The 26,340-nt window shown below is 38.2% G+C and overlaps 2 protein-coding genes across 3 annotated transcripts in view; both read right to left on the reverse strand.

Annotated features, from left to right (window-relative positions):
• tmem8b (transmembrane protein 8B) overlaps window positions 1-578 on the reverse strand; it is a 375,967-nt gene extending 375,389 nt beyond the window's left edge. Inside the window, exon 1 of the mRNA XM_071352000.1 lies at window positions 127-578. Within this exon, the coding sequence (XP_071208101.1) occupies window positions 127-223 (97 nt within the window). The 5' untranslated portion in view covers window positions 224-578. The remainder of the gene's footprint in view (window positions 1-126) is intronic.
• A 1,609-nt stretch (window positions 579-2,187) lies between these two features.
• The window catches only part of fbxl8 (F-box and leucine-rich repeat protein 8), a 32,914-nt gene continuing 8,761 nt past the window's right edge, over window positions 2,188-26,340 (reverse strand). The window contains exons 2-5 of one of the 2 annotated variants that reach the window (XM_071352003.1): window positions 22,360-22,565; window positions 17,001-17,265; window positions 15,852-16,002; window positions 2,188-2,965 (exon numbers count right to left, since the gene is read on the reverse strand). In XM_071352003.1, the coding sequence (XP_071208104.1) occupies window positions 2,600-2,965; window positions 15,852-16,002; window positions 17,001-17,265; window positions 22,360-22,565 (988 nt within the window). In that variant the 3' untranslated portion in view covers window positions 2,188-2,599. Of the gene's footprint in view, window positions 2,966-8,779; window positions 9,461-15,851; window positions 16,003-17,000; window positions 17,266-22,359; window positions 22,566-26,340 lie in introns of those variants that run through there. The other variant, XM_071352001.1, reaches the window with a different exon arrangement.

Consider the following 26,340-nt stretch of genomic DNA (forward strand, 5'->3'; position numbering starts at 1 on the left):
AGCTACAGTAGTTCATGTGACAGCAGCAACGGCAGCGGTAGCAGTAGAGGTAGACGTATAGTAGTTACAGTAGTTTATGAGGCAGCAGTAGACGTATAGCTGTAGTTACAGTAGCCTGTGACTCACCTCCAGGCAAAAGGAGAAAGGTATAACTGTAAACAATCAACAGGAACCGCAGACGACCTATTCCAGAGCCAGATCCCGAACCGTTCAGCCGCCGCATCGTGATGAACAGAACGTGTCCCCCCGGAAGACAGAGCTGTATATTTGATATCACTGATATAGTCTTCCTGCTGCTTCTACATGTTCACATATTGCATTCGGGACCAGCTGTGCGCGCATGACGTCATATGGACGGCAGGTCCACGGGAGCTCCGCCCCCCATCTGCAGTGATTCGACATTGCTGTCATTCCGACTCTGTTCATTGGCGGAACAAGCTGTCAGACAGTCAATAGGCGTGCAGAGGAACAATAAATGACATTCTGCATCCGAGGTGAAGGCTTGTCGTAAGGATGTGTGAAGTTATGAGTAACTTAAGAGTTGTCCAAGCCTTTTGGATCATCTTATTTGCCTCACTTAGAAATTCAAGCTCAACCTTTGAATTTAAATTTGAACATGAAAATCATTCATTTCAAGATTTCTTTTGAAAATAATGTAGTTGTCATGAGATAGTAAGTTAAATTGTCTTATGAGTGAATAGCGCCACCGTGTGGTGATGGGATTGAAATGTAACCTGTCACTGTTATGACTCAACGTTAACGAACTGTCACCTGTCACTGTTATAAATGGCTCAACGTTAATGAACGGTCACCTGTCACTGTTATAAATGATTCAATGTTAATTAATCAATCAAATGTATTTATAAAGCCCTTCTTACATCAGCTGATATCTCAAAGTGCTGTACAGAAACCCAGCCTAAAACCCCAAACAGCAAGCAATGCAGGTGTAGAAGCACGGTGGCTAGGAAAAACTCCCTAGAAAGGCCAAAACCTAAGAAGAAACCTAGAGAGGAACCAGGCTCTGAGGGGGGGGTCAGTCCTCTTCTGGATGTGCCGGGTGGAGATTATAACAGAACATGGCCATTAAGGCCAGATCATTAGTAGAAGCACGGTGGCTCGGAAAAACTTGAACCGTAGAAGGTCAAGCAGGAACTGTGAAATGACACAACAACAACATCTCATTAGGATGTACAGCTGAAGTCGGAAGTTTACATACACTTAGGTTGGAGTCATTAAAACTCGTTTTTCAACCACTCCACAAATTTCTTGTTAACAAACTATACTTTTGGCAAGTCGGTTAGGACATCTACTTTGTGCATGACACAAGTCATTTTTCCAACAATTGTTTACAGACAGATTATTTCACTTATAATTCACTGTATCACAATTCCAGTGGGTCAGAAGTTGACATACACTAAGTTGACTGTGCCTTTAAACAGCTTGGAAAATTCCAGAAAATTGTCATGGCTTTAGAAGCTTCTGATAGGCTAATTGACATAATTTGAGTCAATTGGAGGTGTACCTGTGGATGTATTTTAAGGACAACCTTCAAACTCAGTGCCTCTTTGCTTGACATCATGGGAAAATCAAAAGAAATCAGCCAAGACCACAGAAAAAAAATTGTAGACCTCCACAAGTCTGGTTCATCCTTGGGAGCATTTTCCAAACGCCTGAAGGTACCACGTTCATCTGTACAAACAATAGTACGCAGGTATAAACACCATGGGACTACGCAGCTGTCATACCACTCAGGAAGGAGTGGAGATGAAAGTACTTTGGTGGAGATGGAGTGGAGATGAAAGTACTTTGGTGCGAAAAGTGCAAATCAATCCCAGAACAACAGCAAAGGACCTTGTGAAGATGCTGGAGGAAACAGGTACAAAAGTATCTACATCCACAGTAAAACGAGTCCTATATCGACATTACTAAAAATAAAGAAAAACCTTTGAATGAGTAGGTGTTCTAAAACTTTTGACAGGTAGTGTAAATCTATTTTTTTTCTAACAGGACAAATCTGAGGGGGCATGTGCCCCCTATGTTTTAACAGTGGCTGGTGTAACATGTCTGATTATAATAACAGTCTGGTGTAACATGTCTGATTATAATAACAGTCTGGTGTAACATGTCTGATTATAATAACAGTCTGGTGTAACATGTCTGATTATAATAACAGTGCATCTCCAGGGGTGTGATTGGTTGTTTTTTAATAACAGTGAATCTCCAGGGGTGTGATTGGTTGTCATTTAATAACAGTGCATCTCCAGGGGTGTGATTGGTTGTCATTTAATAACAGTGCATCTCCAGGAATGTGATTGGTTCTTTTTTAATAACAGTGAATCTCCAGGGGTGTGATTGGTTGTCATTTAATAACAGTGCATCTCCAGGGGTGTGATTGGTTGTCATTTAATAACAGTGCATCTCCAGGGGTGTGATTGGTTGTCATTTAATAACAGTGGATCTCCAGGTGTGTGATTGGTTGTCATTTAATAACAGTGCATCTCCAGGGGTGTGATTGGTTGTCATTTAATAACAGTGCATCTCCAGGGGTGTGATTGGTTGTCATTTAATAACAGTGCATCTCCAGGGGTGTGATTGGTTGTCATTTAATAACAGTGCATCTCCAGGGGTGTGGCTCTTTGCGTGTCTTCAGTGTGTATCTCCACAGCAGAGGGCAGCAGTCTTTAAAGGCCCTGATGACATCACACGACACCACACAGTAACAGTGGACCTCTCTGAGGAGGCTGCAGGCTGCGGCCAGGGAGTGCAGGGCGGAGTCCAGCTCTGGAGACGAGGTGGTCTGCAGTATGATTGTCTCCAGGGCGTGGCTGTAGCTCTGGGTGACCAGGTGTGTCTGCTGGACCAGGTCAGTAAATGTGAGGAGTTCCAGGTGCTGCAGAGGAACGCTGGGCTGCAATACGGAGCTGAAATGATCCATGGGAAGAGTGTGGTCCAATATCAGGCTGACCTGGAATATAATACACACATTAATACAACATAATACTACAACATTACTACAACATAATACTACAACACATTAATACAACATAATACTACAACATAATACACATTACTACAACAGACATTACTACAACATAATACACATTAATACAACAGACATTACTACAACATATTACACATTAATACAACATATTACACATTACTACAACATAATACACATCAATACAACAGACATTACTACAACATATTACACATTAATACAACATATTACACATTAATACAACATATTACACATTAATACAACAGACATTACTACAACATATTACACATTAATACAACATAATACACATTAATACAACATATTACACATTAATACAACATATTACACATTAATACAACATATTACACATTAATACAACATATTACACATTAATACAACATAATACACATTAATACAACAGACATTACTACAACATATTACACATTAATACAACATATTACACATTAATACAGCATATTACACATTAATACAACATAATACACATTAATACAACATAATACACATTAATACAACAGACATTACTACAACATATTACACATTAATACAACATAATACACATCAATACAACAGACATTACTACAACATATTACACATTAATACAACATATTACACATTAATACAACATAATACACATTAATACAACAGACATTACTACAACATATTACACATTAATACAACATATTACTACAACATATTACACATTAATACAACAGACATTAATACAACATAATACACAACATATTAATACAACATATTACACATTACTACAACATATTACTACAACATATTACTACAACATATTACACATTAATACAACAGACATTAATACAACATAATACACAACATATTAATACAACATAACACATATACAGTGCATTCAGAAAGTATTCAGACCCCTTGAATTTTTCCACTTTGTTACATTACAGCCTTATTCTAAATGATTCAATTGTTTTTTCCTCATCAATCTACACACAATACCCCACAATGAGCAAGCAAAAACAGGTTTTTAGATATTTTTGCAAATGTAAAAAAAAAAAAAAAAAAAACGAAATATCACATTTACATAAGTATTCAGACCCTTTACTCTGTACTTTGTTGAAGCACCTTTGGCAGCGAATACAGGCACACCTGTATTTGGGGAGTTTCTCCCATTCCTCTCTGCAGATCTTCTCAAGCTCTGTCAGGTTGGATGGGGAGCGTCGCTGCACAGCTATTTTCAGGTCTCTCCAGAGATGTTCGATCGGGTTCAAGTCCAGGCTCTGGCTGGGCCACTCAAGGACATTCATAGACTTGTCCCGAAGCCACTCCTGCGTTGTCTTGGCTGTGTGCTTAGGTTCGATGTCCTGTTGGAGAGCAAACTTTGGCCCCAGTCTGAAGTCCTGAGCGCTCTGGAGCAGGTTTTCATCAAGGATCTCTCTGTACTTCTCTCCATTCATCTTTCCATCGATCCTGATTAGTCTCTCAGTCCCTGTTGCTGAAAAACATCCCCACAGCATGATGCTGCCACCACCATGCTTCACCGTAGGAATGGTTTCAGGTTTCCTCCAGACGTGATGCTTGGCATTCAGGCCAAAGATTACAATCTTGGTTTCATCAGACCAGAGAATCTTGTTTCTTATGGTCTGAGAGTCTTTAGGTGCCTTTTGGCACAAACTCCAAGCAGGCTGTCGTGTGCCTTTTACTGAGGAGTGGCTTCCGTCTGGCCATTCTACCATAAATACCTGGCTGGTGGAGTGCTGCAGAGATGGTTGTCCTTCTGGAAGGTTCTCCCATCCCCATAGGAGTGTCAGAGTGGTCACACTGTCACTCTGTCTGTCTGATGGTCACTGTCAGAGTGACCATCAGGTTCTTGGTCACCTCCCTGACCAAGGCCCTTCTCCCCCGATTGCTCAGTTTGGCCGGGCGGCCAGCTCTAGGAAGAGTCTTGGTGGTTCCAAACTTCTTCCATTTAAGAATGATGGAGGCCACTGTGTTCTTGGGACCTTCAATGATGCAGATATGTTTTGCCTCGACACAATCCTGTCTTGGAGCTCTACAGACAATTCCCTCGACCTCATGGCCTTTGACCTCATGGGCTTTGACCTCATGGCTTGGTTTTTGCTCTGACATGCACTGTCAACTGTGTATTGGTATTTTATTAAGATCCCCATTAGCTGTTGCAAAAGCAGCAGCTACTCTTCCTGGGGTCCACACAGAACATGAAACACAATACAGAATTACATAATACAGAACATCAATAGACAAGAACAGCTCAAGGACAGAACCACATACATTTTTAAAAGGCACACGTAGCCTCCATATCAATACATACACACAAACTATCCAGGTCAAATAGAGGAGAGACGTTGTGCCGTCAGGTGTTGCTTTATCTGTTTTTTGAAACCAGGTTTGTTGGTTATCTGAGCAATATGAGATGGAAGTTCCATGCAATAATGGCTCTATATAATACTGTACGCTTCAATTTGTTCTGGATTTGGGGACTGTGAAAAGACCCCTGGTGGCATGTCTGGTGGGGTAAGTCTGTGTGTCAGAGCTGTGTTGTAAGTTGACTATGCAAACAATTTGGGATTTTCAACACATTAATGTTTCTTATAAAAAGAAGAAGTGATGCAGTCAGTCTCTCCTCAACTCTTAGCCAAGAGAGACTGGCTGCATAGTATTGATATCAGCCCTCTGATTACAATGAAGAGCAAGACGTGCCCCTCTGTTCTGGGCCAGCTGCTGCTTAACTAGGTCTTACCTTGCCGCACTGGACCACACGACTGGACAATAATCAAGATAAGACAAAACTAGAGTTATTTGGAGTGGGGTGTCAAAAAAGCAGAGCATCTCTTTATTACAGACAGACCTCTCCCCATCTTTACAACCATATAATCTTTATGTTTTGACCATGAGAGTTTACAATCTAAGGTAACACCAAGTAATTTAGTCTCCTCAACTTGTTCAACAGCCACACCATTTATTACCAGATTCAGCTGAGGTCTAGAACTTAAGGAATGATTTTCACCAAATACATTGCTCTTAGTTTTAGAGATGTTCAGGACCAGTTTATTACTGGCCACCCATTCCAAAACAGACTGCAACTCTTTGTTAAGGGTTTCAGTGACTTCATTAGCTGTGGTTGCTGATGCGTATATGGTTGAATAATCATCATACATGGACACACATGCTTTGTTTAATGCCAGTGGCAGGTCATTGGTAACAATAGAAAAGAGTAGAGGGCCTAGAGAGCTGCCCTGTGGTACACCACACTTTACATGTTTGACATTAGAGAAGCTTACATTATAGAAAACCCTTTGATTACTTGCGGTACAAAAACTGTGGGACCTTATATAGACAGGTGTGTGCCTTTCCAAATCATGTCCAATCAATTGAATTTACCACAGGTTTTTTTTAACCTTTATTTAACGAGGCAAGTCCGTTAGCGTCCCACATATCCTAGAGAAGTTAACGTCCCACTTGGCCAAAAGCCAGTAAAAATGCAGAGCGCCAAATTCAAATATATTACTATAAAAATCTAACTTTCATGAAATCACACATGAAAGACACCAAATTAAAGCTACCCTTGTTAATCCAGCCAACATGTCTGATTTCAAAAAGGATTTACGGCGAAACGATTATGTTAGGTCAGTAGATAGCCACAGAAAAACACAGCCATTTTTCCAGCCAAAGAAAGGAGTAACAAAAAGCAGAAATAGAGATAAAATGAATCACTAACCTTTGATGATCTTCATCAGATGACACTCATAGGACTTCATGTTACACAATACATGTATGTTTTGTTCGGTAAAGTTCATATTTATATCCAAAAATCTGAGTTTAGGCGGGACGCTACTGTCTCACTTGGCAAAAAAGCCAGAGAAAATGCAGAGCGCCAAATTCAAATTAATTACTATGAAAATTACTATAAAAATCTAACTTTCATTAAATCACACATAGATTACTGCACCTGTACATAGCCCATCTATAATTTAGCCCAAACAACTACCTCTTTACCTACTGTATTTATTTATTTATTTTGCTCCTTTGCACCCCATTATTTCTGTCTCTACTTTGCGCTTTCTTCCACTGCAAACCAACCATTCCAGTGTTTTTAGTTTTTATTTTACTTGCTGTGTTGTATTCACTTCGCCTCCATGGCCTTTTTATATTTTTATTTATTTATACATATATTTGTTTGCCTTCACCTCCCTTATCTCACCTCACTTGCTCACATTGTATAGACTTATTTTTTTCACTGTATTATTGACTATATGTTTGTTTTACTCCATGTGTAACTATGTGTTGTTGTATGTGTCGAACTGCTTTGCTTTATCTTGGCCAGGTCGCAATTGTAAATGAGAACGTGTTCTCAATTTGCCTACCTGGTTAAATAAAGGTTAAATAAATAAATAAATAAAAAAAGAGACCAAATTAAAGCTACACTGGTTGTGAATCCAGCTAACTTGTCAGAATTCAAATAGGCTTTTCGGCGAAAGCAAACAATGCAATTATCTGAGGATAGCACAATAGTAAACAAAGACAGAGAAGCATATTTCAACCCTGCAGGCGCGACACAAAACGCAGAAATAAAAAATATAATTCATGCCTTACCTTTGACGAGCTTCTGTTGTTGGCACTTCAATATGTCCCATAAACATCACAAATGGTCCTTTTGTTCGATTAATTCCGTCGATATATATCCAAAATGTCCATTTATTTGGCGCGTTTGATCCAGAAAAACACCGCTTCCAAATTGCTCAAACGTGACGACAAAATATGTCAAACTACTTTTGTAATACAACTTTAGGTATTTTATAACGTTAATAATCGATAAAATTGAAGACGGGATGATCTGTGTTCAATACAGGATTAAAACCAACTATAGCCAGCTTTCTGCTCACGCGCCTCTCAAAAACAGGACACTTAATGTGACTCTCGTTCAAGATGGCCGTACTTCTTCATTACACAAAGGAATAACCTCAACCAATTTCTCAAGACTGTTGACATCCTGGTTTCCCAATGAAAACTCATTGAAAAGAGAGTGACCTCAAAACAAAAAGAATCTGAATGGTTTGTCCTCGGGGTTTCGCCTGCTAAATAAGTTCTGTTATACTCACAGACATGATTCAAACAGTTTTAGAAACGTCAGAGTGTTTTATATCCAAATCTACTAATAATATGCATATCTTATCTTCTGGGGATGAGTAGCTGGCAGTTGAATTTGGGTATGCTTTTCATACAAACGTGAAAATGCTGCCCCCTATCCTAGAGAAGTTAACCTCTCTAGGGGGTGTGGGACGCTACCGTCCCACCTGGCCAACATCCAGTGAAATTGCAGAGCACCAAATTCAAAAACAGAAATACTGTTTCAAACGGCATTCAATAGAAAACTACAAAAATGAATTATATTTTTCTCAGGTTTTCACCTGCCATATCAGTTCTGTTATACTCACAGACATTATTTGAACAGTTTTGGAAACTTTAGAGTGTAGCAGGCAGTTTACTTTGTGCACGCTTTTCATCCGGAGGTGAAAATAGTGCCCCCTACCCTAATGAAGTTAAGAACAACTTCTTATTTACAATAACGGCCTACCCCAGCCAATTGGCCCAGCGGACAACGCTGGGCCAATTGGCCAATTATATATTACCCCAAAAATATAAAAACCTGTTTTCGCATTGTTATTATGGGGTATTGTGTGTAGATTGATGAGTTTAAAAAGAAATGTTTTTACCCATTTTAAAATAAGGCTGTAATGTAACAAAATGTGGAAAAAGTCAAGGGGTCTGAATACTTTCCGCACTGTATATTAATACAACAAATCAAATCAAATTTTATTTGTCACATGCGCCGAATACAACAGGTATTACCTATATATATAGAAGAAAGTAACAATCAGGTAATTGTAGGTAATCAGGTAATCAGGTATCAGGTAACAGGTTTCAGGTATCAGGTATTACCTTACCGAGAAATGCTTACTGACAAGCAATGCAGTTAAGAAAATATTTACTAAATAAACTAAAGTAAAAAAATATATATAAAAGAAAGTAACAATCAAATTACAATAAGGAGGCTATATACAGGGTGTACCGGTACCGGGTCAATTTGTGGAGGTAAAGGTTAGTCAAGGTCATATGTAGGTAAGGGGTAAAGTGACTATGCATAGATAATAAACAGCGAGTTGTAGACTTGGCACTCCAGTAACGCTTGCCGTGCGGTAGCAGAGAGAACAGTCTATGACTTGGGTGACTGGAGTCTCTGACAATTTTTTGGGCCTTCCTCTGACACCGCCTGGTATAGAGGTCCTGGATGGCAGGAAGCTTGGCCCCAGTGATGTACTGGGCTGTACGCACTACCCTCTGTAGTGCCTTACGGTCAGATGCCAAGCAGTTGCCATACCAGGCGGTGATGCAACCAGTCAGGATGCTCTCGATGGTGCAGCTGTAGAACTTTCCAGTCTCCTGAGGGGGAAAAGGTGTTGTCATGCCCTCTTCATAACTTTCTTGGTGTGTTTGGACCATGATAGTTTGTTGGTGATGTGGACACCAAGGAACTGTGAAGAGGCGACTCCGGGATGCTGGCCTTCTAGGCAGAGTTGCAAAGAAAAAGCCATAGCTCAGACTGGCCAATAAAAAGTAAAGATTAAGATGGGCAAAAGAACACAGACACTGGACAGAGCAACTCTGCCTAGAAGGCAGCCTAGAAGGCCAGCATTCTCGCATGGAATCGCCTTCATTTCTCAGAACAAGAATAGACTGACAAGTTTCAGAAGAAAGTTCTTTGTTTCTGGCCATTTTGCGCCTGTAATCGAGACCTCCTTAATATTAGACATCGAGCAACAGCTGTTATTGACAAATAGACACACCCCCCCACCCCTCGTCTTACCAGACGTAGCTGTTCTGTTCTGCCGATGCACGGAAAACCCAACTGTATATTATCCGTGTTGATGTTCAGCCACGACTTGGAGAAACATAAGATATTACAGTTTTATGTCCCGTTGGTAGAATAGACTCGAGCGGAGCTGATCCAGTTTATTCTCCAGTGATTGCACGTTGGTTAATAGAGCGGATGGTAGAGGAGGGTTACCCATTCACTGACAAATTCTCACAAGCACCTTGATCTCCGCCCCCTGTATATCCTTATTTTCTTCATGTGAATGACGGGGATTTGGGCCTTGTCTGGGAGCAGCATTATATCCTTCCTGTCAGACTCATTAAAGAGAAAATCCTTGTCCAGTTTGTGGTGAGTAATCGCTGTTCTGGTATCCAGAAGGTCTTTTCTGTCATAATAGACAGTAGCATCAACATTATGTACAAAATTAGTTACAAACAATGTGAAAAAAACACAAAATAGCACGGTTGGTTAGGAGCCAGTAAAACGGCAGCCATCCCCTCCGGCGCCATTCATCTAATACTACATAATACACACATTAATACTACATAATACACACATTAAAATTACACACATTAATACTACATAATACACACATTAAAATGACACACATTAATACAACATAATACACACATTAATACTACATAATACACACATTAATACTACATAATACACACATTAATACTACATAATACACACATTAAATTACACACATTAGTACTACATAATACACACATTAATACAACATAATACACACATTAATACTACATAATACACACATTAATACAACATAATACACGCATTAAAATTACACACATTAATACTACATAATACACACATTAATACAACATATTACACACATTAATACAACATAATACAAACACTAATACAACATATTACACACATTAATACGACATATTACACATTAATACAACATATTACACACATTAATACACCATAATACACACATTAATACACACATTAATACAACATAATACACACATTAATACATACATTAATACAACCTAATACACACATTAATACAACATAATACACACATTAATACAACATAATACACACATTAATACAACATAATACACACATTAATACAACATAACACACACATTAATACAACATAATACACACATAATACAAACATTAATACAACATATTACACACATTAATACAACATATTACACATTAATACAACATATTACACACATTAATATAACATAATACACACATTAATACACACATTAATACAACATAACACACACATTAATACAACATAATACATACATTAATACATACATTAATACAACCTAATACACACATTAATACAACATAATACACACATTAATATAACATAATACACACATGAATACAACATAATACACACATGAATACAACATAATACACACATGAATACAACATAATACACACATTAATACAACATAACACACACATTAATACAACATATTACACACATTAATACAACCTAATACACACATATTAATACAACCTAATACACACATATTAATACAACATAATACACACATTAATACAACATAATACACACATTAATACAACATAATACACTCCTCTCTGTATGGATTTGGACAGTAAATGTTAAATGCGGCTCTATACACCAGCGTTTTAGATTTGAGAATATTAGAATATACTACACATTCTAATAGAATATACTACACATTCTAATAGAATATACTACACACTCTAATAGAATATACTACACATTCTAATAGAATATACTACACATTCTAATAGAATATACTACACACTCTAATAGAATATAAAACACATTCTAATAGAATATACTACACACTCTAATAGAATATACTACACACTCTAATAGAATATACTACACATTCTAATAGAATATACTACACACTCTAATAGAATATACTACACACTCTAATAGAATATACTACACACTCTAATAGAATATAAAACACATTCTAATAGAATATACTACACATTCTAATAGAATATACTACACATTCTAATAGAATATACTACACACTCTAATAGAATATAAAACACATTCTAATAGAATATAAAACACATTCTAATAGAATATACTACACACTCTAATAGAATATACTACACATTCTAATAGAATATACTACACACTCTAATAGAATATAAAACACATTCTAATAGAATATAAAACACATTCTAATACAATATACTACACACTCTAATAGAATATACTACACATTCCAGTACAATATACTACACACTCTAATAGAATATACTACACACTCTAATAGAATATACTACACATTCTAATAGAATATACTACACATTCTAATAGAATATACTACACATTCTAATACAATATACTACACACTCTAATAGAATATACTACACACTCTAATAGAATATACTACACACTCTAATAGAATATACTACACATTCTAATAGAATATACTACACACACTAATAGAATATACTACACACTCTAATACAATATACTACACACTCTAATAGAATATACTACACACTCTAATAGAATATAAAACACACTCTAATAGAATATACTACACACACTAATAGAATATACTACACACTCTAATACAATATACTACACACTCTAATAGAATATACTACACACTCTAATAGAATATACTACACACTCTAATAGAATATACTACACATTCTAATAGAATATACTACACATTCTAATAGAATATACTACACATTCTAATAGAATATACTACACATTCTAATAGAATATACTACACACTCTAATAGAATATAAAACACATTCTAATAGAATATACTACACACTCTAATAGAATATACTACACACTCTAATAGAATATACTACACACTAATAGAATATACTACACACTCTAATAGAATATACTACACACTCTAATAGAATATACTACACATTCTAATAGAATATACTACACACTCTAATAGAATATACTACACACTCTAATAGAATATAAAACACACTCTAATAGAATATACTACACATTCTAATATAATATACTACACACTCTAATATAATATACTACACATTCTAATAGAATATACTACACATTCTAATAGAATATACTACACATTCTAATAGAATATACTACACACTCTAATATAATATACTACACATTCTCATAGAATATACTACACACTAATAGAATATAAAACACATTCTCATAGAATATACTACACACTCTAATAGAATATACTACACACTCTAATAGAATATACTACACACTCTAATATAATATACTACACATTCTAATAGAATATACTACACACTCTAATAGAATATAAAACACATTCTAATAGAATATACTACACACTCTAATAGAATATACTACACATTCTAATAGAATATACTACACACTCTAATAGAATATACTACACACTCTAATAGAATATACTACACATTCTAATAGAATATACTACACACTCTAATAGAATATACTACACACTCTAATAGAATATACTACACACTCTAATAGAATATACTACACACTCTAATAGAATATACTACACATTCTAATAGAATATACTACACACTAATAGAATATAAAACACATTCTAATAGAATATAAAACACATTCTAATAGAATATACTACACACTCTAATACAATATACTACACACTCTAATAGAATATACTACACATTCTAATAGAATATAAAACACATTCTAATAGAATATACTACACACTCTAATAGAATATACTACACACTCTAATAGAATATACTACACATTCTAATAGAATATAAAACACATTCTAATAGAATATAAAACACATTCTAATAGAATATACTACATACTCTAATAGAATATAAAACACATTCTAATAGAATATACTACACACTCTAATAGAATATACTACACATTCTAATAGAATATACTACACACTCTAATAGAATATACTACACATTCTAATAGAATATACTACACACTCTAATAGAATATACTACACACTCTAATAGAATATAAAACACACTCTAATAGAATATACTACACATTCTAATAGAATATACTACACATTCTAATAGAATATACTACACATTCTAATAGAATATACTACACACTCTAATATAATATACTACACATTCTCATAGAATATACTACACACTAATAGAATATAAAACACATTCTCATAGAATATACTACACACTCTAATAGAATATACTACACACTCTAATAGAATATACTACACATTCTAATAGAATATACTACACATTCTAATAGAATATACTACACACTCTAATAGAATATACTACACATTCTAATAGAATATACTACACATTCTAATAGAATATACTACACATTCTAATAGAATATACTACACATTCTAATAGAATATACTACACATTCTAATAGAATATACTACACATTCTAATAGAATATACTACACACTCTAATAGAATATACTACACACTCTAATAGAATATAAAACACATTCTAATAGAATATACTACACATTCTAATAGAATATACTACACATTCTAATAGAATATACTACACATTCTAATAGAATATAAAACACACTCTAATAGAATATACTACACATTCTAATAGAATATACTACACACTCTAATAGAATATAAAACACATTCTAATAGAATATAAAACACATTCTAATAGAATATACTACACATTCTAATAGAATATACTACACATTCTAATAGAATATACTACACATTCTAATAGAATATAAAACACACTCTAATAGAATATAAAACACATTCTAATAGAATATAAAACACATTCTAATAGAATATAAAACAACATATCAGACATTAGTCTTCAAACATGGCTGGGTGCTGGGATCCTTGTTAGTAAAACCCATAGAAAATAAAAAACGGACAGACAGCATTCCAAAGGACCATCTTCAATCACTCATGGTCCCAGATCTGTTTGTCTCTCCACAATAACCATAGGAGTTGGCATTGTCACTCCACAATAACCATAGGAGTTGGCATTGTCACGCCACAATAACCATAGGAGTTGGCATTGTCACTCCACAATAACCATAGGAGTTGGCATTGTCACTCCACAATAACCATAGGAGTTGGCATTGTCACGCCACAATAACCATAGGAGTTGGCATTGTCACGCCACAATAACCATAGGAGTTGGCATTGTCACGCCACAATAACCATAGGAGTTGGCATTGTCACGCCACAATAACCATAGGAGTTGGCATTGTCACGCCAAAATAACCATAGGAGTTGGCATTGTCACACCACAATAACCATAGGAGTTGGCATTGTCACTCCACAATAACCATAGGAGTTGGCATTGTCACACCACAATAACCATAGGAGTTGGCATTGTCACGCCACAATAACCATAGGAGTTGGCATTGTCACGCCACAATAACCATAGGAGTTGGCATTGTCACGCCACAATAACCATAGGAGTTGGCATTGTCACGCCACAATAACCATAGGAGTTGGCATTGTCACGCCACAATAACCATAGGAGTTGGCATTGTCACGCCACAATAACCATAGGAGTTGGCATTGTCACACCACAATAACCATAGGAGTTGGCATTGTCACTCCACAATAACCATAGGAGTTGGCATTGTCACTCCACAATAACCATAGGAGTTGGCATTGTCACTCCACAATAACCATAGGAGTTGGCATTGTCACGCCACAATAACCATAGGAGTTGGCATTGTCACTCCACAATAACCATAGGAGTTGGCATTGTCACTCCACAATAACCATAGGAGTTGGCATTGTCACGCCACAATAACCATAGGAGTTGGCATTGTCACACCACAATAACCATAGGAGTTGGCATTGTCACACCACAATAACCATAGGAGTTGACAAGCCAGCACCAACAGATGTGAGACCTGGCTACTATTGCCCTGCACGTTACATTTTAATTTCCCAATAAATGAATGATATAAATGATCGTTTGGAGTTTCCTCCTCAAGGCACCTTTAACTGACCTTTAACCCCGGGTGTCTGTGCTTCAGCCCAGCCCACACGCTGTCCTCCAGAGGGGGGATGTATTTGGCAAAGCGCTCGCAGTACAGCTCCATGGCCAGGAGGGGGCAGCGTTGAGGCAATAGCAGCTCATCCACCACCTTCTGGGACAGGCTGGAGAAGAAGAATGTAGCTGGTCTCTTTTTCATTTCTGATGGGATCAACTGTTGACTTCAAGCATCCTTTATTCACTTACACATGAGGATAAGTCTGCGTCCCAAATGACCAGAGCCATTGTCAAAAGTAGTGCACTACATAGGGAATAGAGCTATGGTCTAAAGTAGTGCACTACATAGGGAACAGGGTGGGACACAGAAGGTGTCCAAGGTGTGTCCATGGAGTTACCAGATGGAACCCTATTCCCTACATAGTGACCACTTTAGACCAGGGAACCTATTCCCTATATAGGGAATAGGGCTGGTCTAAAGTAGTGTACTATATAGGGAATAGGGCTGGTCTAAAGTAGTGCACTATATAGGGAATAGGGCTCTGGTCTAAAGTAGTGCACTATATAGGGAATAGGGCTCTGGTCTAAAGTAGTGCACTATATAGGGAATAGGGCTCTGGTCTAAAGTAGTGCACTACATAGGGAATAGGGCTCTGGTCTAAAGTAGTGCACTACATAGGGAATAGGGCTCTGGTCTAAAGTAGTGCACTATATAGGGAATAGGGCTCTGGTCTAAAGTAGTGCACTATATAGTGAGTTCAGAGCTCATCATAGAGCTGCAGTGTCATGGTGTTTGTTCTCTCTCTCCCTTGTCTCTAGGTTTTCGTTATCTTTGGTCCCGTGTGGCTCAGTTGGTAGAGCATGGCGCTTGCAACGCCAGGGTTGTGGGTTCATTCCCCACGGGGGGACCAGGATGAATATGTATGAACTTTCCAATTTGTAAGTCGCTCTGGATAAGAGCGTCTGCTAAATGACTTAAATGTAAATGTAATATAGGGAATAGGGCCCTGGTCTAAAGTAGTGTACTATTAGGGAATAGGGCTCTGGTCTATAGTAGTGTACTATATAGGGAATAGGGCTCTGGTCTAAAGTAGTGCACTATATAGGGGGTAGGGGGCCATTTGGAACGCAGCCCAGGGGTTAAGCAACATGGTTCTCTCCATACCTGGTATAGAACAGCCCTAGTGTGTTGAGAAGTGGACACAGTCCCAGTACCTCCACCACAGCCTCTGGCTCCACCTTACACACCAGTGTCTGATTGTTGACCAATAGACTCCTCAGGTTGGGGCTCTGCCGGGCCAAGGCCCTCACCAGGGATTGGCTGAGGGTGAAGGGCACACCCCTCAGGTCCAAGTGGGAGAGGAAGGCTCCTCCCACGTGTTCCGGCGCTGCAGTAAGAGCAGCCTCCAGCCCTTCCTCCAGGTCGTGACCTATAGTCACATTAGTGTCATTTAGCATGGTGGTTCTAAACTCAAGGCCTCCCAACAGTACTCATTCTTGTTGTAGCCCCAGACTTACTGTAGCCGATTTGAAATGGCTAGCTAGTTAGCGGTGCGCTAGTAGCGTTCAATCAGTGACGTCATTCGCTCGGAGACCTCTTGAAGTAGTTGATTTTCGTCGAGCGGTCTAAACCACTCGCTGCAGCATGGTTTCCAAAACAGTTATCTTATAAAATGTCTGTGTTCAGTTGCAGGTGGTTCTACATATACCGGAGAAAACTCAGAAAGAAAATACATCCATGTTTTTGTATTGTGTGAGATATGCCTCTTGCATGTTGGTTTTGGTAGCACTGTGTGACGAGCTGTCATCTATTTCTGCATGTGTCCGCATCACATAGAAAACGACTAGTTCCTGCAAAGATGCTGGGAAATGCAAGATGTGCGACAGCTAAGATGGCGAGGAATGCAAGATGTGCGACAGCTAAGATGGCGAGGAATGCAAGATGTGCGACAGCTAAGATGGCGAGGAATGCAAGATGTGCGACAGCTAAGATGGCGAGGAATGCAAGATGTGCGACAGCTAAGATGGCGAGGAATGCAAGATGTGCGACAGCTAAGATGGCGAGGAATGCAAGATGTGCGACAGCTAAGATGGCGAGGAATGCAAGATGTGCGACAGCTAAGATGGCGAGGAATGCAAGATGTGCGACAGCTAAGATGGCGAGGAATGCAAGATGTGCGACAGCTAAGATGGCGAGGAATGCAAGATGTGCGACAGCTAAGATGGCGAGGAATGCAAGATGTGCGACAGCTAAGATGGCGAGGAATGCAAGATGTGCGACAGCTAAGATGGCGAAAAACCTCCTTGGTGTGGTACACATTTTGTATTTACTTTCTTTCTGATTTCTCTGTTTGAAGAACCACCTGCAACTGGACATGGACATTTTATAAGATAACTGTTTTATAAAGATAACTGTTTTATAAAGATAACTGTTTTATTAAGATAACTGTTTTATAAGATAACTGTTTTATAAGATAACTGTTTTATAAGATAACTGTTTTATAAGATAACTGTTTTATAAGATAACTGTTTTATAAGATAACTGTTTTATAAGGTAACTGTTTTATAAGATAACTGTTTTATAAGATAACTGTTTTATAAGATAACTGTTTTATAAGATAACTGTTTTATAAGATAACTGTTTTATAAGGTAACTGTTTTATAAGATAACTGTTTTATAAGATAACTGTTTTATAAGATAACTGTTTTATAAGATAACTGTTTTATAAGGTAACTGTTTTATAAGATAACTGTTTTATAAGATAACTATTTTATAAGATAACTGTTTTATAAGGTAACTATTTTATAAGGATAACTATTTTCCAGAATCGAGAATGATGAGAGTACTGCCAATACCAGGTTAGTTGAAGAATCTATGACTGCATTTTGGCAAACCTGTAACGTCCAGTAATGTATACCAGACATCTTTGGTTATAACATATTATCTGGTGTTGTAGTAGTAACATAAGACAGCTGAACATTAAAGTAACGAACCACATGTTCACGTTGATCATGAGACTGTGGTAATGGAGATATACTAAGGGACGTTCTGGCCCTCTTATGGGCACTTAAAACAATTGGACACACTAGACTTATAGTCTACACATTCCACTAAAAGCACACATACCAGAGAGGCGCCTAAAGCAATTGGACACTAGGCATATAGTCTGACCATTCCATTACGTACATACATGTCAGACAGAGAGGCACCTAAAGCAATTGGACACACTAAGGATAGGGGAGACTAGAACAAAGAGTGCATTGATTTAGTGGTGAAGGGAAGGGGCATGGGGTCTGTTGACACACTGGGATAGAGGGTCCGGCCACCATTATAAACTAATTGAAGGCAGATGGTGGTGAATGACTTCATAAGGGACGGACAATACTATGTGGGTATAAATATAAAGGACTGGACTTCTGAGAGGGGTGGGTTCCGCGGGGTGTGTTCCGCGGGGACATGCCAGTTGGCTATACAATTGTAATAAAAAGCATGTTTGATTTTACAAGTTCTGATAAGCGTTGTATTTGAAATGATTTTCTACGACAGTGTACAAACTGTAGCTACCCTCATGAAGAACTACTACTACTGCTGAATTTGTGCAGTAGAGACTTGTAGTGAATGTCTAGTTGATGCACTACTCAACTAGAGTGTTATAGTGTTCAGTATGAAAACAGTAGTATTTCCTGTAGTAATCAGGTAGTTTTATAATGTTCAGTATGAAAACAGTAGTGTTTCTGTAGTAATCAGGTAGTTTTATAGTGTTCAGTAGGAAAACAGTAGTATTTCCTGTAGTAATCAGGTAGTTTTATAGTGTTCAGTAGGAAAACAGTAGTGTTTCTGTAGTAATCAGGTAGTTTTATAGTGTTCAGTAGGAAAACAGTAGTATTTCTGTAGTAATCAGGTAGTTTTATAGTGTTCAGTAGGAAAACAGTAGTATTTCCTGTAGTAATCAGGTAGTTTTATAGTGTTCAGTAGGAAAACAGTAGTAATCAGGTAGTTTTATAGTGTTCAGTAGGAAAACAGTAGTATTTCCTGTAGTAATCAGGTAGTTTTATAGTGTTCAGTAGGAAAACAGTAGTATTTCTGTAGTAATCAGGTAGTTTTATAGTGTTCAGGTGGAAAACAGTAGTGTTTCTGTAGTAATCTGGTAGTTTTATAGTGTTCAGGTGGAAAACAGTAGTATAAGCGTATTATTTCTTGTTTAATGCTATTAACTACAGTTAGAAAGTAGAGGAAATAACACGTTCACTAGTTTAATAGGGACACATTATGTAGGCATTATGGAGGCATTATGAAGGCATTATGGAGGAATTGTGTAGGACTTGTGTAGGCATTATGAAGGCATTATGAAGGCATTATGTAGGCATTATGGAGGAATTGTGTAGGCATTATGGAGGCATTATGAAGGCATTATGAAGGCATTATGTAGGCATTATGAAGGCATTATGGAGGAATTGTGTAGGCATTGTGTAGGCATTATGAAGGCATTATGAAGGCATTATGTAGGCATTATGGAGGAATTGTGTAGGCATTATGGAGGCATTATGAAGGCATTATGAAGGCATTATGTAGGCATTATGAAGGCATTATGGAGGAATTGTGTAGGCATTGTGTAGGCATTATGAAGGCATTATGTAGGCATTATGAAGGCATTATGAAGGCATTATGAAGGCATTATGGAGGCATTATGTAGGCATTATGGAGGCATTATGGAGGAATTGTGTAGGACTTGTGTAGGCATTATGAAGGCATTATGAAGGCATTATGTAGGCATTATGGAGGAATTGTGTAGGCATTATGGAGGCATTATGAAGGCATTATGAAGGCATTATGTAGGCATTATGAAGGCATTATGGAGGAATTGTGTAGGCATTGTGTAGGCATTATGAAGGCATTATGAAGGCATTATGTAGGCATTATGGAGGAATTGTGTAGGCATTATGGAGGCATTATGAAGGCATTATGAAGGCATTATGTAGGCATTATGAAGGCATTATGGAGGAATTGTGTAGGCATTGTGTAGGCATTATGAAGGCATTATGTAGGCATTATGAAGGCATTATGAAGGCATTATGAAGGCATTATGGAGGCATTATGTAGGCATTATGGAGGCATTATGGAGGAATTGTGTAGGCATTGTGTAGGCATTATGAAGGCATTATGAAGGCATTATGTAGGCATTATGGAGGAATTGTGTAGGCATTATGGAGGCATTATGAAGGCATTATGAAGGCATTATGTAGGCATTATGAAGGCATTATGGAGGAATTGTGTAGGCATTGTGTAGGAATTGTGTAGGCATTGTGTAGGCATTATGAAGGCATTATGTAGGCATTATGAAGGCATTATGAAGGCATTATGTAGGCATTATGGAGGAATTGTGTAGGCATTATGGAGGCATTATGAAGGCATTATGAAGGCATTATGTAGGCATTATGAAGGCATTATGGAGGAATTGTGTAGGCATTGTGTAGGAATTGTGTAGGCATTGTGTAGGCATTATGAAGGCATTATGTAGGCATTATGAAGGCATTATGAAGGCATTATGAAGGCATTATGGAGGCATTATGTAGGCATTATGGAGGCATTATGGAGGCATTGTGTAGGCATTGTGTAGGCATTATGAAGGCATTATGGAGGCATTATGTAGGCATTATGAAGGCATTATGTAGGCATTATGAAGGCATTATGGAGGCATTATGTAGGCATTGTGTAGGCATTATGAAGGCATTATGAAGGCATTATGAAGGCATTATGGAGGCATTATGTAGGCATTATGAAGGCATTATGAAGGCATTATGGAGGCATTATGTAGGCATTATGTAGGCATTATGTAGGCATTATGTAGGAATTGTGTAGGAATTATGGAGGCATTATGTAGGCATTGTGAATGCATTGTGTAGGCATTCTGAAGGCATTATGTAGGCATTATGTAGGCATTATGAAGGAATTGTGTAGGAATTATGGAGGAATTGTGTAGGAATTATGGAGGCATTATGGAGGCATTGTGTAGGCATTGTGTAGGCATTGTGTAGGTTAAGTAGTAGATACCCAAAAGCTCAGTGGTCTTAAGGGAGAATTATGTCGTGTTCACCAGTAGTGAAACATCTCAATGTATCTCCCATTACTACTGAAATCACAACTGGTTTATTACACATCTCAATAGGAAACCATCAGTAAAACCAGGAGGTTTTGTGTAGATCCTGTGTAGTAATGATGATTCGGTAGTATTTTTACATGAGGGTGCAAGCCCAGGGTGGGGATGGAAGCAATACTCCTGATTCAACCAACTAATCATCAAGCCCTTTGATGAGTTGAACCAGGTGAGTTAGTTTGGGGCGACAACAACAAAGTGTGCTATCGGGAGAAACTTGAGGACCGGAGTTGAGAAACACTGATTTAGCAGACGCTCTTGTCTAGAGCGACTGACGCTGCCCAGTTCTTTTGGTCTTTTGACCAATCACATCAGATTTATTTCTCATTCGATTTTTGTTCAGAGCTGATCTGATTTGTTGTTGTTTACCTGAGTAGAAGAGAGGGACTCCTCCAGAGCAGGACAGGGTCAGGGTCCGCAGGGGACCGCTGGTGGCCAGGCGGAGGACGGACAGGGCAGCGCTGCGATTGGCTGGATCGCTCAGCGAACTGACGGTGATCTTCAGGTGACGGACCAATGGCAGGAGAGAGGAGAAATGCTGCAGAGCAGGGTCCTCCTGTTCCCCGGTCTCACACCTGCAGACGGAGAGAGAACATTACTATCAGACTCACCCCTGCAGAGAGAGAGAGAGAGAGAGAGAACAGTATCAGACTCACACCTGTAGAGAGAGAGAGAAGAGGGATCTATCAGGATCTATGTCAGCACGATATCCGATTCCGACTGCAGAGAGGAGAGGGCAGTCTGATCTATTAGCTGGTTTAATACATCAGTATTAGTGGGATTAATGAAGCAACGTGGTCTCTCTGACATCATGGAACACAACGCCTGGACATCAGCTGACCACATCACCTGTTATAGATGAGTCAACAGATGAAAAAGTGGTTGATGCATGCTAGTGATGTGTGGGTCAGCTGTTTGTTCACCCGCTCACAACTGCTAATAACCCGTCCGCAACCGCACGACTAGAAGTAATAAAGTGGAAATCTGAGGCCCGACCCAAACCCGCTATTATAGAACATGTTCTGTACAGTCAGGGGCCTTTTTAGACAGGCCTTTTTAGACGGGCCTTTTTAGACGGGCCTTTTTTAGACGGGCCTTTTTTAGACGGGCCTTTTTAGACAGGCCTTTTTAGACAGGCCTTTTTAGACAGGCCCTTTTTAGACAGGCCTTTTTAGACAGGCCTTTTTTAGACAGGCCTTTTTTAGACAGGCCTTTTTTAGACAGCCCTTTTTAGACAGCCCTTTTTAGACAGCCCTTTTTAGACAGCCCTTTTTAGACAGCCCTTTTTAGACAGCCCTTTTTAGACAGGCCTTTTTTAGACAGGCCTTTTTTAGACAGGCCTTTTTAGACAGGCCTTTTTAGACAGGCCTTTTTAGACAGCCCTTTTTAGACAGCCCTTTTTAGACAGGCCTTTTTTAGACAGGCCTTTTTTAGACAGCCCTTTTTAGACAGCCCTTTTTAGACAGCCCTTTTTAGACAGCCCTTTTTAGACAGGCCTTTTTTAGACAGGCCTTTTTTAGACAGCCCTTTTTAGACAGCCCTTTTTAGACAGGCCTTTTTAGACAGCCCTTTTTAGACAGCCCTTTTTAGACAGGCCCTTTTTAGACAGGCCCTTTTTAGACAGGCCTTTTTAGACAGGCCTTTTTAGACAGGCCTTTTTAGACAGGCCTTTTTAGACAGGCCTTTTTTAGACCGGCCTTTTTTAGACCGGCCTTTTTTAGACAGGCCTTTTTTAGACAGGCCTTTTTAGACAGGCCTTTTTAGACAGGCCCTTTTTAGACAGGCCCTTTTAATACAGGCCTTTTTAGACAGGCCTTTTTAGACAGGCCGTTTTAATACAGGCCTTTTTAGACAGGCCGTTTTAATACAGGCCTTTTTAGACAGGCCGTTTTAATACAGGCCTTTTTAGACAGGCCGTTTTAATACAGCCCTTTTTAGACAGGCCCTTTTTAGACAGGCCTTTTTTAGACAGGCCTTTTTAGACAGGCCTTTTTAGACAGGCCTTTTTTAGACAGGCCTTTTTTAGACAGGCCTTTTTAGACAGGCCTTTTTAGACAGGCCCTTTTTAGACAGGCCTTTTTAGACAGGCCTTTTTAGACAGGCCGTTTTAATACAGGCCTTTTTAGACAGGCCGTTTTAATACAGGCCTTTTTAGACAGGCCTTTTAGACAGGCCTTTTAGACAAGCCTTTTAGACAGGCCTTTTAGACAGGCCTTTTAAACAGGCCTTTTTAGACAGGCCGTTTTAATACAGGCCTTTTTAGACAGGCCGTTTTAATACAGGCCTTTTTAGACAGGCCGTTTTAATACAGGCCTTTTTAGACAGGCCTTTTTTAGACAGGCCTTTTTAGACAGGCCTTTTTAGACAGGCCTTTTTTAGACAGGCCTTTTTAGACAGGCCTTTTTAGACAGACCTTTTTAGACAGGCCTTTTTAGACAGGCCTTTTTAGACAGGCCTTTTTAGACAGTTCTTTGTTTCTGCTTATAATGTCCCACATCTACTTGTTATTCAACTATAATTAGATACAGTACAATCGGAAAGTATTCAGAGCCCTTGACTTTGTCCACATTTTGTTACATTACAGCCTTATTCTAAAATGGATTAAATAAATAAATCAACTCAGTAATCTACACACAATACCCCATAATGACGAAGCAAAAACAGTTTTTTTGAAATTTGTATAAATGTGTAAAATTTAAAACATAAGTACCTTATTTACATAAGTATTCAGACCCTTTGCTATGAGATTCTAAATTGAGCTCAGGTGCATCCTGTTTCCATTGATCATCCTGGAGTTGTTTCTACAACTTGATTGGAGTCCACCTGTGGTAAATTCAATTGATTGGACATGATTTGGAAAGGCACACACCTGTCTATATAAGGTCCCACAGTTGACAGTGTATGATTTATCGTTAATTGCATTTCCAATTCCATATGTTACCCCCACCAAATCTTTCACAAACATCAGACTACTGTTCTGGTCCTCTCTTCTATAACATCAGACTACTGTTCTGGTCCTCTCTTCTATAACATTAGACTACTGTTCTGGTCCTCTCTTCTATAACATTAGACTACTGTTCTGGTCCTCTCTTCTATAACATTAGACTACTGTTCTGGTCCTCTCTTCTATAACATTAGACTACTGTTCTGGTCCTCTCTTCTATAACATTAGACTACTGTTCTGGTCCTCTCTTCTATAACATTAGACTACTGTTCTGGTCCTCTCTTCTATAACATTAGACTACTGTTCTGGTCCTCTCTTCTATAACATCAGACTACTGTTCTGGTCCTCTCTTCTATAACATTAGACTACTGTTCTGGTCCTCTCTTCTATAACATTAGACTACTGTTCTGGTCCTCTCTTCTATAACATTAGACTACTGTTCTGGTCCTCTCTTCTATAACATCAGACTACTGTTCTGGTCCTCTCTTCTATAACAGACTACTGTTCTGGTCCTCTCTTCTATAACATCAGACTACTGTTCTGGTCCTCTCTTCTATAACATCAGACTACTGTTCTGGTCCTCTCTTCTATAACATTAGACTACTGTTCTGGTCCTCTCTTCTATAACATTAGACTGCTGTTCTGGTCCTCTCTTCTATAACATTAGACTACTGTTCTGGTCCTCTCTTCTATAACATCAGACTACTGTTCTGGTCCTCTCTTCTATAACATCAGACTACTGTTCTGGTCCTCTCTTCTATACCATTAGACTACTGTTCTGGTCCTCTCTTCTATAACATTAGACTGCTGTTCTGGTCCTCTCTTCTATAACATTAGACTACTGTTCTGGTCCTCTCTTCTATAACATCAGACTACTGTTCTGGTCCTCTCTTCTATAACATCAGACTACTGTTCTGGTCCTCTCTTCTATAACATTAGACTACTGTTCTGGTCCTCTCTTCTATAACATTAGACTACTGTTCTGGTCCTCTCTTCTATAACATTAGACTACTGTTCTGGTCCTCTCTTCTATAACATCAGACTACTGTTCTGGTCCTCTCTTCTATAACATTAGACTACTGTTCTGGTCCTCTCTTCTATAACATTAGACTACTGTTCTGGTCCTCTCTTCTATACCATTAGACTACTGTTCTGGTCCTCTCTTCTATAACATTAGACTACTGTTCAGGTCCTCTCTTCTATAACATTAGACTACTGTTCTGGTCCTCTCTTCTATAACAGACTACTGTTCTGGTCCTCTCTTCTATAACAGACTACTGTTCTGGTCCTCTCTTCTATACCATTAGACTACTGTTCTGGTCCTCTCTTCTATAACATTAGACTACTGTTCTGGTCCTCTCTTCTATAACAGACTACTGTTCTGGTCCTCTCTTCTATAACAGACT

The sequence above is a fragment of the Salvelinus alpinus genome, chromosome 19 (assembly GCF_045679555.1).
Source record: "Salvelinus alpinus chromosome 19, SLU_Salpinus.1, whole genome shotgun sequence".
Lineage (NCBI taxonomy): Eukaryota > Metazoa > Chordata > Actinopteri > Salmoniformes > Salmonidae > Salvelinus > Salvelinus alpinus.